The sequence below is a fragment of the Somniosus microcephalus genome, unplaced genomic scaffold (assembly GCF_052327205.1).
Source record: "Somniosus microcephalus isolate GS21.2 unplaced genomic scaffold, FLI_Smic_1.0 unresolved_chr8, whole genome shotgun sequence".
NCBI lineage: Eukaryota > Metazoa > Chordata > Chondrichthyes > Squaliformes > Somniosidae > Somniosus > Somniosus microcephalus.
This window is the reverse complement of record NW_028225186.1, coordinates 20,773,750-20,788,722: the sequence shown is the minus strand read 5'-3', so window position 1 is coordinate 20,788,722 and position 14,973 is coordinate 20,773,750. Positions and strand designations below refer to the sequence as shown.

At 44.3% G+C, this 14,973-nt stretch overlaps 1 protein-coding gene across 1 annotated transcript in view; it reads right to left on the bottom strand.

The window, feature by feature from the left end:
- Window positions 1–2,762: 2,762 nt before the first annotated feature.
- LOC147085663 (NACHT, LRR and PYD domains-containing protein 3-like) overlaps window positions 2,763–14,973 on the bottom strand; it is a 94,993-nt gene continuing 82,782 nt past the window's right edge. The window contains exon 12 of the mRNA XM_085979153.1: window positions 2,763–14,897. Coding sequence (XP_085835279.1) covers window positions 14,810–14,897 — 88 coding nt within the window. The 3' untranslated portion in view covers window positions 2,763–14,809. The remainder of the gene's footprint in view (window positions 14,898–14,973) is intronic.

Here is a 14,973-nt window from a genome sequence, read left to right as displayed (position 1 = left end):
GAGGACGTCATGCATAGCACCTGTTGTGATTTGGACACATCGCTGGTAAGGTTGCACAGGCAGGAAAGGAATGGTTGAGCGTCAGGCAGAGTAGTAGGCGCAGGCAGGTGGTGCATGAGTCCCCTGTGGTCATCCCCCTCTCAAACAGATATTGCACTTTGGATATTGTGGGGGGGATGGCTTATCTGGGGAAGGCAGCAGCAGCCAAGTTCATGGCACTGTGGGTGGTTCTGCTGCACAGGAAGGGAGGAAAAAGAGCGGGAGAGCTATTGTGGTGGGGATTCTATTGTAATGGTAAAAGATAGGCATTTCTGCGGCAACAAACTAGACTCCAGGATGGTATGCTGCCTCACTGGTGCAAGGGTCAAGGATGTTTCGGAGCTGCTGCAGGGACTTCTGGAAGGGGAGAGTGAACAGCCAGTTGTCGTGGTGCATATAGGTACCAACGATATAGGTAAAAACCGGGACGAGGTTCTAAAAGTTGAATATAGGTCATTAGGAGGTAAATTTAAAAAAGGACCTCAAAGGTAGTAATCTTAGGATTGCTACCAGTGCCGCGTGCTAGTCAGAGTAGAAATAGAAAGACATTTCAGATGAATACGTGACTAGAGGAATGGTGCATGGGGGAGGGATTCTAATTCCTGCAACGTTGGATCCGGTTCTGGGAATAGTATAAACTGGATGGTTTGCACCTGGGCAGGACCGGGACCGATGTCCTAGGGGGAGTGTTTGCTAATGCTTTTGGGGAGGGTTTAAACTAAAATGGTAGGGTGTTGGGAACCTGTGCAGGGAGACAGAGAAGCGGGAAACAAGGATAGAAATAAAAGTTAGGAAGGGGAAAAGCAATCGGAGAAGGCAAATAAATCAAGGGAGTAAATCAAGTTGGGCCACAGTTAAAAATAATTCTAAAAGTAATTAGAGTGTTAAAAAACAAGCCCGAAGGCTTTGTGTCTTAATACGAGGTGCATTCACAATAAGGTGGATGAATTTGCTGTGCAAATAGATGTAAAATGATATGATATGATTGTGTTTACGGAGACAAGGCTCCAAAGTGACCAACGTTGGGAACTCAAAATCTAGGGGTATTCAATATTCAGGAAGGGCAGGCAGAACGGAAAAGTAGGTGGGGTATCATTGATGGTTAAAGAGGAGTTTAACACAATAGAAAGGAAGCATATTAGCTTGGATGATGTGGAATCTGTATGGGCAGAGCTGAGAAATACCATGGGGTGGAAAACGTTAAGGGGTGTTGTATACAGACCCCCAAACAATAGTGGTGATGTTGGCAATGGCATAAAACAAGAAATTAGAGAGGCGTGCAATGAGGGCACTGTAGATATCATGGGTGGCTTTAATCTGCATATAGTTTGATCTAACAAATTAGTAACAATAGTGTGGAGGAGGAACCCATAGAGTATATGGGATGGTTTCAATGAACAATATGTCAAGGAACCAACTAGAGATCAGGCCATCTTAGACTGGGTATTAAGTAATGAGAAAGAATTACTTAGCAATCTTGTTGTGCGAGGTCCCTTGGAGAACAGCAAACATAATATTGGACCAGAAATTCGGGTCGGGGCTTCCCGTGGGTGCAAACCTCCGACCAGCAATTACGTAGCACACTGGCCATTGAGCTGTGGGCCCGCATGTGATTCCAATCCTGGGCCTCCTCCAGCTGCCGGCACGCAGTGCTTGCGTATCCCAGGGGTGCAGTTAGTTCGATGCGTCCACTGGGATCACGTGGGCCATGGAGAGCTTATGGTAGCAGTGAAATGCCCATTCATAAAATTGAAAGGAAGTGCTGTCAAAACTAAAAATACTATAAGCATCAAAACAATACTGAAATTTCAAATAATTTTTAAAAAATCACTTTTTAAAAATAACTGTAAATTATATAAAATAACTATTTAAAACAATAATTTAAATTAAAAAAAAAATAATTACATTTTCTAACGGGGCTAAAAATAAATTAATCTTTCTTTGATGTATTTAAAAATTAATAAATCTGTGGAAAAATTGATTTAATTTTAATTATTCCACCACTTACCTTGTTAAAAGCAGCCCTTGCACCAGTTTTTTACATGTGTAACTCCTAGAGACTTACCCTCCCGGAGAAATCTGGAAAAAATTCTTAAGTTCCATGCGCAAGCGATGCCTCTCCAGCATACGCTTTCGACCTCTGAACCCCTTCCTCTAAGGGAATGGAAGTTCTGGTTTCCCACGCATGCTCAGTGCATGCACAAAACCGGTACTTCTGTTGGGCCTATGGGTGAGTACCCCGTATGTACTCACCCGTGGAGACCCGAATTTCTGGCCCAATATGATAGAATTCTTCATTAAGATGGAGAGTGAAGTAGTTGACTCAGATACTAGGATCCTGAATTTTAATCAAGGAAACTACGATGGGGTGAGGTGCGAGTTGGCTAGGATGGATTCGGGAATGTTACTTAAAGGGTTGACAGTGGATAGGCAATGGCAAACATTTAAAGATCACATCGATGAACTACAGAATTTGTTCTTCCCTGTTCGGCATAAAAATAAAATAGGACAGGTTGCTTAACCGTGGCTAACAAGGGAAATTAGGGAGAGCATAAGCTCCAAGGAGCAAACATATAAATTGGCCAGAAAAAGCAGTAAACCTGAGGATCGGGAGCAGCTTAGGATTCAGCAAAGGAGGACAAATGGATTAATTAAGACGGGGAAAATATACTATTGTAGGAACGGTAGTTCCTATCTGAATAATTGCAGTTCGACTCAGTAAATCAAAACAACAAAGTTTAATAACAACAAAGTTAACTAGTAAACTGCAGGAGAAGATGTATACAGGTCTGTGCAGGCTGCGAGGCACTCGAAGACTGCTGGAAGGATCTGGAAATCGACTTCATGACGTCATCGCGTTCTTCGCACCACTGGCGGTCACGTGATCGGCGTCATGACGTCATCACGCAGAGTATAGGAAGGTACATACAGTATAGTTAACAAACAGTTTAAAGGTGCAGTACGTGGCTGCAATACAATGCAGTTAAAGAGGTTATTCTCAAATGTTCTGAGTCTCTTAGTGGCTGTGACACAGGTGCCCCCCCAGAATGCTCTTTAACAGACAGTGTCAAATGAACAGGAGGCTTGTTAAGCCTGGTCGAGAGACAGCGAAACTCAGGCAGCGGGAATGGAGCATTGAAGGACGAGTCGGTTCTTGGCTTCGTCTGGAGCGGCACGACAGGCTTAGAAGAAACAACAGGTGCTAGTGTCGGCGATGTGAAAACCGATGCAAGCGGTTCACTGGCGGGCTGGTGCCGAGCTGGTCCGGCGGTCAATGGAGGTCAACCACAGCGAGGCGGTGGAGCAGCAATGACTGATCGAGATGGGCCAGTTTAAGTCGGTCGATAGAGATGGTAACTGGTTTGCCACCGACGTCCACGTGAAAAAATTTTCACCCGATGAGATGACACGAAACGGTCCAGCATAAGGTGGTTTTAACAGGCCTCTATGAGCGTCCTGCCGAATAAAAACATACTCAGAGCTCATTAGCTCTGCCGGGATGTGAGGCCTCTGCCGGTTGTGATTCGAGGTTGGAATGTGCAGGAAATTCTGGGCCACCTCCTGATGCTGGAGGAGCTGCTGAGCCGCAGACCACGATTCCGTGTGTGAAGGGATAAAGTCACCTGGTACCCGAAGCGGCTGGTCGTAGACTAAGTCGGCCGATGAAGACTGGAGATCATCCTTGAGGGCTGTTCGAAGGCGTAGTAACACCCAGGGGAGTCTGTCCACCCAGTTGGAACCACGCAAGCTGGCCCGTAGTGACGCCTTGAGCGACTGATGGAACCGCTTGCACAGGCCACACTCTTGCGGATGGTATGCAGTGGTGCAGTGCAGCTTGGCACCCCTTGCTCGACTGCTGTCCACAATTCTGACATAAATTGTGGGCATCTGTCAGGAGATTTCGGAAGGTACCCCATAGCCATGTACATTTTCCCTTCAAGTGTTTATACAATTCCCTTTGGACAGTTATTATTGAATCTGCTTCCACCTCCCATTCCAGATCATAATATCTCACTGCTTAAAATTTATTTCTGCATGGCACCTCTGGTTCATTTGCCAATCACCTTAAATCTGTGTCCTCTGGTTACCAACACTTCTGCCACTGGAAACAGTTTCTGCTCATTTACTCGATCAAAAGCTTCATGATTTTGCACACCTCTTAACGTTCCCTGTTCTAAGGAGAACAATCCCTAATATGGATGAAGAGAGCACGTTTATAATCCAAAGGGAAATGTCAAGGTTGTAGATCAGAGTAACGATAGGGGTAAAATCAAGCAGATTCTGTCAGGAAGGGACAGTGTGTTTAAAAGCTGTAATAGGGCATTACTGCCTAAGGCCGCATTAGGATATAATAATAAATACGTTCAAATTAAAGTCACACGAAACAGTCATTTCACAACAGAAGATAGAAATAGAAATAAATGGCTTTCATCCAGTAGCCATTACTGAAACGTGATTTCAGGTTAACCAAGGTTGGGAGAAAAATATTCTAGAGTACTTGACTTTTAGAAACAATAGGCAAAATGGAAAAGGAGGCGGGTAGCCAGCTAAGAAAGGGTGAGATAAAGGCAGTAGTGAGAAAATCCCAGAATGGTAGAAAGCAGTGGTGGGAGTTGTTTAAAGCCCCCCCTAACAGTAATCATGATGTTGGACAGATTTTACATCAGGAAATTAGAGGTGCATGTAGCAAGGGCAAGGCAATAATCATACGAGACATTACTCTTCATGTAGACTGGACAAACAAAATTGACTTATTTGTCATAGCGGACGGGTTCATTTAATTCGAGACATTTTTCTAAACAATATTTCGATGAAAGAACTAGGGAATAGGTTAATTTAGATCTTCTATGTGCAATAAGACAGGGTTAATTAGTAATCATATCGTAAAGGATCTTCTGGGGAAGATTGGTCATAATGTGATAGACTTTCATATTAAGTTTGAGAATGATGCTGTTAAGACAGAAACTAGGGGCTTAAATTTAAAAAAGCGAATTATGGTGTTACATGGGGCCTGTTGCCTAAGGCAGACTGTGAAATTAGTTACAATATATAAGGGTAGATAAGCAATGGCAATTATTTAAAGAAATAATTCAGAACTCTCAACGAATATACATTCCCTTGAGGAATAAAAACGACACTGGAAAAGTGGTACAAGCATGGCTAACTAGAAAAGTTAGCGATACTATTAGATTAAAAGAAAAGGTTTACAGTGCTCGAAAAATAGTAGTAAGCCTGAGGATTGGGAATGTTTTGAAAATCTGGAAATGATGACCAAGTGATTGATAAAGGGAGAAAATAGAATGCGATAAAATTAGCAAGAAATTTAAAAACAGATTGTAACAGCTTTAAGTATGCTAAAAGGAAGAGATTAGCGAAATTAAAGGTGGGTCCCTTAGAGGCAGAGACAGGACAATTAATAATGTGGAATAAGGGAATGGCAGAGACGTTGATCAAATATTTTGTAGCTGTCATCACAGTAGAAGACACAAAGAACATATCTCATGTTATGTGGAACCAAGGGTCTAATTAGAGCGAGGAACTTAAAGCAAATAATATTATTAAAGAAAAAGTACTGGATAAATTAATGGGACAAAAAGCTGACAAATGCCCAGGACCTGAAGGCCTAAATCCTTTGGGTTTAAAAAAGGTGGCTGCATAGGTTTTGATCTTACAGAATGCCCTAGATTCGAGAACGGTCCCCGTGGATTGGAAGGTAACACATGTTACCCCGCTGTTCAAGAAAGGAGGGAGAGAGAATAAATAGAACATTAGGCTAGTTAGCCTGAAATCATTAGTAGGGAAAATGCTGGAATCCATTATTAAGGACGTGGAAGGAGGGCACTTTGAAAATCAGAAAAAATTAGGTGGAGCCAACAAGGTTTCATGAAAGTGAAATCGTGTTTTACAAAAATATCTGAATTGTTGGAGCGTGTAACTAGCAGGGTAGACAAGGGGCAATCAGTGGATGCAGTATATTTGGGTTTTCAGAAGCTTTTCAATAAGGTGTCACAAAATAGGTTTTTACACAATATTAGAGCTCATTGGATTGGGGTAATGTATTAGCTTGGATTGAGGATGGGATAACGGAGAGGAAGCAGAGAGCAGGAACAAATGGGTGATTTTTGGAATGGCAGGTTGTAACTGGTGGAGTGCTGAAAGATCAGTGCTTGACCCACAGCCATTTACAATCCATATCAATGACTTAGATGAGGGGCCAAGTGTAATACAATTAAATTTGCTGATGGTATGAAGCTAAATGGGCAAGTATGCTGTGAGGAGGAGGCAAAGGGATATAGACAATTTAAGTGAGTGGGCAACAAGTTGTCAGATGGAGTATAATGTGGGGAAGTGTGAAACTATCAACTTTTTCAGGAAGAATGGAAATACAGAATATGTTTCTTAAAGGTGAGAAAGTAGTGAATTTTCGGAATCAGAGGCATTTGTGTGTCCATGTACATGAATCACAGAATGTTAACGTGCAGGTACAGCAAGCAATTAGGAATGTAAATGGGATTTTAGCCTTTAGAAAAAGTGGTTGAAGTATGTGAGTAAGGATGTCGTGCTGCAATTATTTAGGGCATTGTTGAGAACACACCTGGAGTATTATGTACAATTTTTGTTAACCTTACCGATGGAAGGATAAAGTTGGCTTGGAGGGTGTGTAATGAAGGTCAACTCGATTGATTACTGGGATGAGGGCTGTCCTATGACGAAAGATTGAGATTTTTATTGGAGATGAGAAGAAAGAGAGTTGATCTCATTGAAACATGTAAAATTCTTAAACGGCTTGACAGCGTAGATGCAGCGCGGCTCTTTCCCCTGGTTTGAGCGGCTAGAACTAGGGTGCAGAGTTTCAGGATAAGGGGTTGGCTACTTACAACTGAGATGAGGAGAAATTTCTTGACCCAGAGGGTTTTGAATCGTTAGAATTCTCTACCGCAGAGGGCTGAGAATATTCAGTCGATGCGTATATTGAATATTGACATCGATAGATTTTAGGGAACTAAGGGAATCACGGGACAGGGGGACAGGGCGGGAAAGTGGCATTGATGTAGAAGTTCAGCCATGGTCTTATTGAATGGTGGAGCAGGGTGCACCCAGCGTAACGCCTACTCCTGATAATATTTATTCTATTTCTGTCTTCTGGGACTCACAACACACCACTGTTCAACAGAGACAAGATGATCCGGGACTGAGAGCAAAGCCATTTTAAGCAGACACAGACTGATCGAGAATTACAGTAAACCCTTTTCAAACAGATTCAGAATGATCCGGAATTGACAGCAAACGCCTTTAAAGCAGGCACGGAATGATCAAGGAATGATTCACTTAATGTAATCAGAGACAAAGATGTCGTTTGCAGCTGTCAATCAAAACAGAAGGGAAGTAGAAAAAAACTTGAAAATATAGACCAGTTAGCCTAACATTTGTGGTTGGCAAAATGTTGGAGTCAATTAGTAAGGAAACAGTAACAGAGCATTTGGATAAAAACATAATTTAATAGGACAGAGTCAGCGTGGTTTTACGAAGGGGAAGTCATGTTTGACAAATTTGCTCGAATTCTTTGAGGATGTAACATACAGGGTGGATAAAGGGGAACCAGTGGATGTTGTGTATTTGGACATCCAAAAGGCATCTGACAAGGATCCACACAAAAGATTACTGATCAAGATAAAAATCACGGCATTGGGGGTAATATACTGGCATGGGTGGAAGTTTGGCTATCTAAAAGAAAAGAAAGAGTTGGGATAAATGGTTCGTTCTCGGGCAGGCAATCACTAACTAGTGGTGTTCCGCATGGGTCAGTGCTGGGACCCCAACTCTTTACAATCAATATTAATGATATGGAGGAAGGGGCCGAGTGCAACATATCCAAGTTTACCAACGATACAAAGATGGGAGGGAAAGCAGTGAGTGAGGAGGACATAAAAAACTTGCAAAAGGACATAGACAGGCTAAGTGAGTGGGCAGAGATTTGTCAGATTAAATATAATGTTGGAAAGTGTGAGGTTATGCACTTTGGCAGAAAAAATCAAAGAGCAAGTTATTATCTCAATGGAAAGAAACTGCAAAGTGCTACAGTATAAAGGGATCTGGGGGTCCTGGTGCATGAAACACAAAAAGTTAGTATGCAGGTGCAGCAGGTGATCAGGAAGGCCAATGGAATCTTGGCTTTTATTGCAAGGGGGATGGAGTATAAAAACAGGGAAGTCTTGCTGCATTTATACAGGGTATTGGTGAGGCCACATCTGGAATACTGCATGCAGTTTTGGTTTCCATATTTAAGAAAAGATATACTTGCTCTCGAGGCGGTTCAGAGAAGGTTCACTCGATTGATTCCAGAGATGAGGTGGACTCTACTCATTGGAGTTCAGAAGAATGAGAGGCGATCTTATCGAAACATATAAGATTGTGAGGGGGCTTGATCGGGTGGATGCGGTGAGGATGTTTCCACTGATGGGTGAGGTTAGAACTAGGGGGCATAATCTTAGAATAAGGGGCTGCCCTTTCAAAACTGAGATGAGGGGAAACTTATTCACTCAGAGGGAAGTAAATCTATGGAATTTGCTACCCCAGAGAGCTGTGGAAGCTGCAACATTAAATAAATTTTAAATGGAGATAGACATTTTCCTAGCAGATAAGGGAATTAGGGGTTATGGGGAGAGGGCAGGGAAGTGGACGTGAGACTAGATTCAGATCAGCCATGATCTTATTGAATGGCGGAGCAGGCGCGAGGGGCCATACGGCCTACTCCTGCTCCTATTTATTATGTTTTTATTTTCTTATGGAAGGAAAATTCTACATTTAATGAGCTAGAAACAGCTTTCAGCTGTCAATCAATGCTCCCCCACCCACACCAGCTGGACCATTCATAGAGGGACCGAGACTGTCAGAGAACTTCCAGCATTCAGTGCTGGCCCTGTTACACTCAGCAGCTCCTGACAGACTAGCAGTGGGCGCACACTCGCCGTTACTTATACTGCAGAGCTAGTAACATGCACCGTGCACCTTACACCAGCAGGGGGGACATACTCTCCATTACTTTCACTGCAGTTCTGCTAACATGCTCCGTGCACATACAACCTCCAGGGGCGCACAATAGCAATTTCTGATACTTCTGTAAATACGAAAGCAAAATATTGTAGATGCTGGAAATCTAAAATAAATACAGAAAATGCTGGAAATACTCAGCAGGTCAGGCAGCATCTGTGGCGAGAGAAACAACTTTACCATTTCTGGTCGATGACCTTTCATCAACATGGGAAAAAGTTACAAATATAACAGTTTTTTAATCAAAGACAGAGGCAGCGAATGGAGAGGAAAGAAAAAAAGGATCTAGAGGAGGTGTAAATGACAATAACAGAATCATTACCAACAACTACAGTCTGAAAAAATGGGAGCAGTGTTTATCATCTGAAATTGTTGAAATCAACATTGAGACCAAAAGGAAGTAAATTCACAAATCATAAGATGAGGTGCTGTTCCTCGAGCTTCAGTTGTATTCAATAGAACATTGTGGCAAGCCAAGGACAGAGAGGTCAGAGTGGGAGTGGCAGAGAGAATTAAAATGACAGGCGACCAGAAGCGCAGGGTCATGCTTGTGAACGGAATCGAGTTTATCAGCAAAGTTTGGTCCCCAATGTAGAGGAGACCGCATCCTGAGCAGCAAATGCAGGATATTAAATAAAAAGAAGTAAAAGTTAATCACTAAAATACTGCTGACACGCACCGTGTACATTAAGCCACCAGGGGCGCTCATTCGCATTTACGTATACTGCAGACCTGCTAACATATTTGATCGGCAACCAATCCACCACATTACTTATGCACTACCTCCACTCCCGGCACAACGTCATTGAAGTGTGTACCATCTACAAGATGCATTAAGCAAGTAAGTTTTGGGGACAGATTTTGGCCTTGCCAATGACGCCCAACTCTCGTGAATGAATAAATCAAAAGAAAAAGACCTGCTGACGTGCACCGTGCACATTCACAACTTGGAATCGCTCACTCTCCATTTCTGATCCATCAGAAGTGCTCACACGCCCCGTGCAATTTCTATATTCCCTTCCATTCACGCCAGTGCTGATTCCACAGCTGCCATTTCTCCCCGGTTTCCAGCCCTTGAATGGGGATACTTCACTGCTCTCTGTGCCTCTCTCGCTGTTTCCCTCAAATACTGTCAGTATGGGCGGTACTCTGACCTTTGCAGTCTATGCTTTTCTGAGTGTAATCCTGGGTTTCCAGATCTCGCTCCACTAGCCCCACTCCCCAAATCCCCGGTCTCGCTCAGACACACCCGCTATAATCCATGTGTGGTGCAACGGTGTTTCCGTCAGCTATCATTCGCACTCCTTAACCTGGACATTCGATCCCTGTCTGGATCAACACATTATGCACAAGGTAAGTGTTGTTCATAGCACAAAGTAGAAAACTGACTCCCTGAGGCAGCCGATTTAAGATGGGTACTTTACTGTCCTAATTACAAAACAGATAACTCAAAAGTTGTACACCGGAAAAGAAAACAGATAGAAGCAGGAAACCTGAGCATGTCAGTGATTATCTGTGGAGAGTGATCCTTAAGAGAGTGCCCGAGCCCGGAGCTGCAGGTATCTGCGGAGAGTGACCCTGAAGTTACAAGAGGCGACCATTCAACGCCTACAGCTTATTACATAGGAACAGGAGGAGGCCAGTCAACCACATGAACATGTTGTATAGGATCAGGAGGAGGCTACTCAACTCGTCGAGCCTGTTACCAGGAACACGTGGAGCCCATTCAACCCCTCTAATCTTTGAAATATGAACAGAAGCCAGTCAATCAGACCCATGACCCTTTTACATATGAACAGGTGGTTGTTACAATGGAACAGGAGAAGGCCTTTCATACCTTTTGAGCCTATTACACAGGAACAGAAGTTAGTCATTTAGCACCCTTGAACCTTTTACGTAAGAACAAAAGGATGCCACTCACACCCTCGAGCCTATCACATAGCTAAAGGAGGAGGCATTTTAGGACTTGAGCCTGTTACACAGGAAGATAAGCAGGCCTTTCAGCCCCTCGAGCCTGTTGCATAGGAACAGGAGGAGGCCATTCATCCCATCAAGCTTGTTAAACATGAACAGCAGACCATTCAGGCCAATCGAGCCTGTTACACAGGAAAATGTAGAGGTCATTCAAACCCTCGAACTTGTTACACATAAACAGCAGGTGAACATTCAGCCCCTTAAGCCTGTTGCATAGGAACAGGAGGAGGCCATTCAGCCTCTTGAGTCTGCTACACAGGAATAGGAGGATGCCCATTCAGCCACAGGAGCCTGTTATGCAGGAGCAGGAAGAGGCCATTCTTCCCTTCGAGCCTGTTATGCAGGAAAAGGAGGAGGCCAATCAGACCCATGATCCTTTTACGTAGGAGCAGGAAGACGCCTTTCAATCCCTCGACCCTGGTGCATGGGAGCAGGAGGAGTCAATTCAAACCCCTCGAGGCCATTCATCCTATTACACTTGTAACACATGAAAAGCAGATGGCTTTCCAGAACTGTCGACCCTTTCACACAGCATTATGTGGAGGCCATTCAATCCCTCATATCTGTTACATAGGAACAGAAGGTGGCCAATCAGCCCCTCGATCTTGTTGCACAGGAGCAGGAGAGAACCAATCAGCCCTTTTACCCTGTTACACAGGAAGAGCAGAAAGTCATTAGACCGTCGATCCTGTTACACAAAAAGAGGAAGAGTTCAATCAGCCCTTCGACCCTGTTACACAGGAACAGGATGAATCCAATTAGCACACGAGCGTATTACATAGGAACAGGAGGAGGGTATTCAGCCCCTCGAGCCAGTTGCATAGTAATATGATTCGGCCATTAACACCCTGGAGCCTGTTGCCAATGAACAGGAGGAGGCTTTTCCGCCACTCCTGCCTGTTGCCAAAGAAAAGGAGGAGGCCATTCAGCCTCTCGACTCTGTTACACAGGAACAGGAGAAGGCCATTCAGCTCCTGGAGCCTGTTACACAGGAACTGTAGGACGCCTTTCAGCCACTCTTAGCCCGTTTCATAAGAACAGGTGGACGCAATTCAGCATCTTGATCTTATTACACAGGACGAGGAGAATGCTCTTCATCACCTCGAGCCTATTCCCCAGGAAAAGGAGCAGGCTATTCAGCTCCCGAACGTATTTCATAGGTACAGCAAAAGGGCCTTCAGTCTCTCGGGTCTGATACACACAAAGTGAAGCAGCTCAATCAGTTCCTCGACCTTATTGCGTAGCAAGAGGAGGTGGCCATTCAACCACCATTACCCAAACAGCTCGAGCCTGTTTCACAGAAACGGGGTGGGTGGGTCATAGAGCGCCTCAAGCCTGTTACACAGGAACATGTAGAGGCCATACGGCACCTCAAGCCTGGTGCATAAGAGCAGGAGGATGCCATTCATCCCCTCAATCTTGTTACACAGATATAGGAGGAGGCCATTCGGACAATCGAACCTGTTAAACAGTAACATGTGAAAGCTATTCTTCCCATAGAGCCTGTTGCACTGTAAAAGGTGGTGGCAATTCATCCCCTCACGCCTGTAAAGCTAGAAAAGGGCTATTCCATTCATCTCTTCGACCCTGTTATAAAGAATCAGAAGACAGCCTTTCTAACCCTCGAGGCTTTCACACAGGTAAACCAGGCGGTTTTTCAGCCCTTCGAGCCTGTAGCATAGGAACAGTAGAGGCCCATTCAGACTCTTCGATATTTAAACAGAGGTACATGAGGGGGACATTCAACTCTTCGAACCTGTTATAGAGGAACAGGAAGAGGCCATTCAGCACTTTGAGCCTATTATAGTTGAGCAGGAGGAAGCCATTCAGCAGCTCGAGCCTGTTTCACAGAAACGGGGTGGGTGGGTCATAGAGCGCCTCAAGCCTGTTACACAGGAACATGTAGAGGCCATACGGCACCTCAAGCCTGGTGCATTAGAACAGGCGAGGGGACATTGATCAGATTGATCCTGTTACACTGGAACAGGAGGAGGCCATTCAGCCCTCGATCCTGTTACACAGGAACAGGAGGAGGCGATTCAGCCCCTTGATCCTGTTACACTGGAACAGAAGGAGGACATTCAGCACCTCGAGCCTGTTACATACGAACACTAAGAGGCCAATCAAACCTGTAGCCTGATATATAGGATAAAGAGGGAGCCATTCTGACGCAACAGCCTTTTGATAGGAACAGGAGGATGCCATTCAAAACCTCGAGTCCCTTGCATAGGAATAGGAGGAGGATATTCAGCTACTCGAGACTGTTGCATCGGAAGATGGAGGAAGCAAATTCACTCCTCTCGACCAACTTACCATAGAATCTGGAGTACAACATTCAGTCCCTCAAAAGTGTTTTATAGGACTAGGCAAAGTCATTTAGCCACTCGAGCCTGACATACAGGAAACGGTAGAGACCATTCCAGTCCCTCGAGCATGTAATGATGCCGAGAAAACCCAGTATGATTTGGATTGGGCAGATGCATTGCAGATGCAGTATAATGTGGATAAATGCGAGGTTATCCACTTTGGTGGCAAAAACAGGAAGGCAGATTATTATCTGAATGGCAATAGATTGGGAGAAGGGGAAGTGCAACGAGACCTGGGTGTCCTTGTGCACCAGTCGCTAAAGGTAAGCATGCAGGTGCAGCAGGCTGTTAAGAAGGCAAATGCTATGTTGGCCTTCATAGAGAGAGAGATTGAGTAAAGGAACAAGGAAGTCTTGCTGCAGTTGTACAGGGCCTTGGTGGGTCCACATCTTGAGTATTGTGTGCGGTTTTGTTCGCCTTATCTGTGAAATGATTTTCTTGCAATGGAAAGAGTGCAGCGAAGATTCACCTGGCTGTTACCTGGGATGGCAAGAATGACGGATGAGGAGATATTGGGTCGATTGGGCTTATACTCGCTGGAGTTTAGAAGAATGAGAGGGGATATAATTGAAAATAATAACATTCTAACAGTACTAGACAGACTAGATGCACGAAGGATGTTCCCGATGGTCGGGGATTCCAGAACCACGGGTCACAGTCTAAGGATAAGGGGTAAGCCATTTAGGACAGAAATGAGGAGGAATTTCATCACCCAGAGAGTGGTGAACCTGTGGAATTCTCTACCGCAGAAGGCAGTAGAGGCCAATTGATTAAATATATTCAAGAAGGAGTTAGATATATTTCTTAAGGCTAAAGTGTTCAAGGGATATGGAGAGAAAGCAGGAATAGGGTACTGAATTCGAATGATCAGCCATGATCTCATTGATTCACGGAGCAGGCTCGAGGGGCCGAATTGCCTACTCCTCCACCTATCTTCTATGTTTCTATGTTTCAGAACAGAAAGGCAGAACAAAATGAGTACGTCCAGGAATAACGCTCCTTCCCCCTTATTGAGCCTCTCCTGGGCGGGCTAATTCTTCCCGGCTGCTGCTCCTGAGGCTCTGCTGCCACTCCCAAGGGGACCTTTTTCGCCGTGGAGCCCAGACAGTGATTATTTGTCTCTTTGAGTCCGCAGCGCCCAGATTGATACTGTAAAAAAGCCACCCTTCACACCACACTTAAAACAGGTCCGCACACAGGCCACAATAGGGGGATACTCTCAGAGATTCCATTCTTCCGGCGAATTAACAGCCTGGTTCTTCTTTCAGAGATGTAACAATGTGTCCAACACCAATTAAATCAGTCCTGCTCCAAGCACGGGCCGCAAAAGCCAGTTTTATCCACAGCGAGCTTCTTACTTTGAAGCGGAGGTCACTCCATTATAATGAGACTTGAAACTTAGGCCTGGCATTGATCAGATTCTCCAGCTCTTTGCACCCTTGTGAAGTGAAACAATTCATGTGTAATCTGTAAAAGGAGGGGAAAATTTAAGAGGGGCTCTGCGAAATTATTTTAGATTAAATGACATGGAATCAAATTTAAA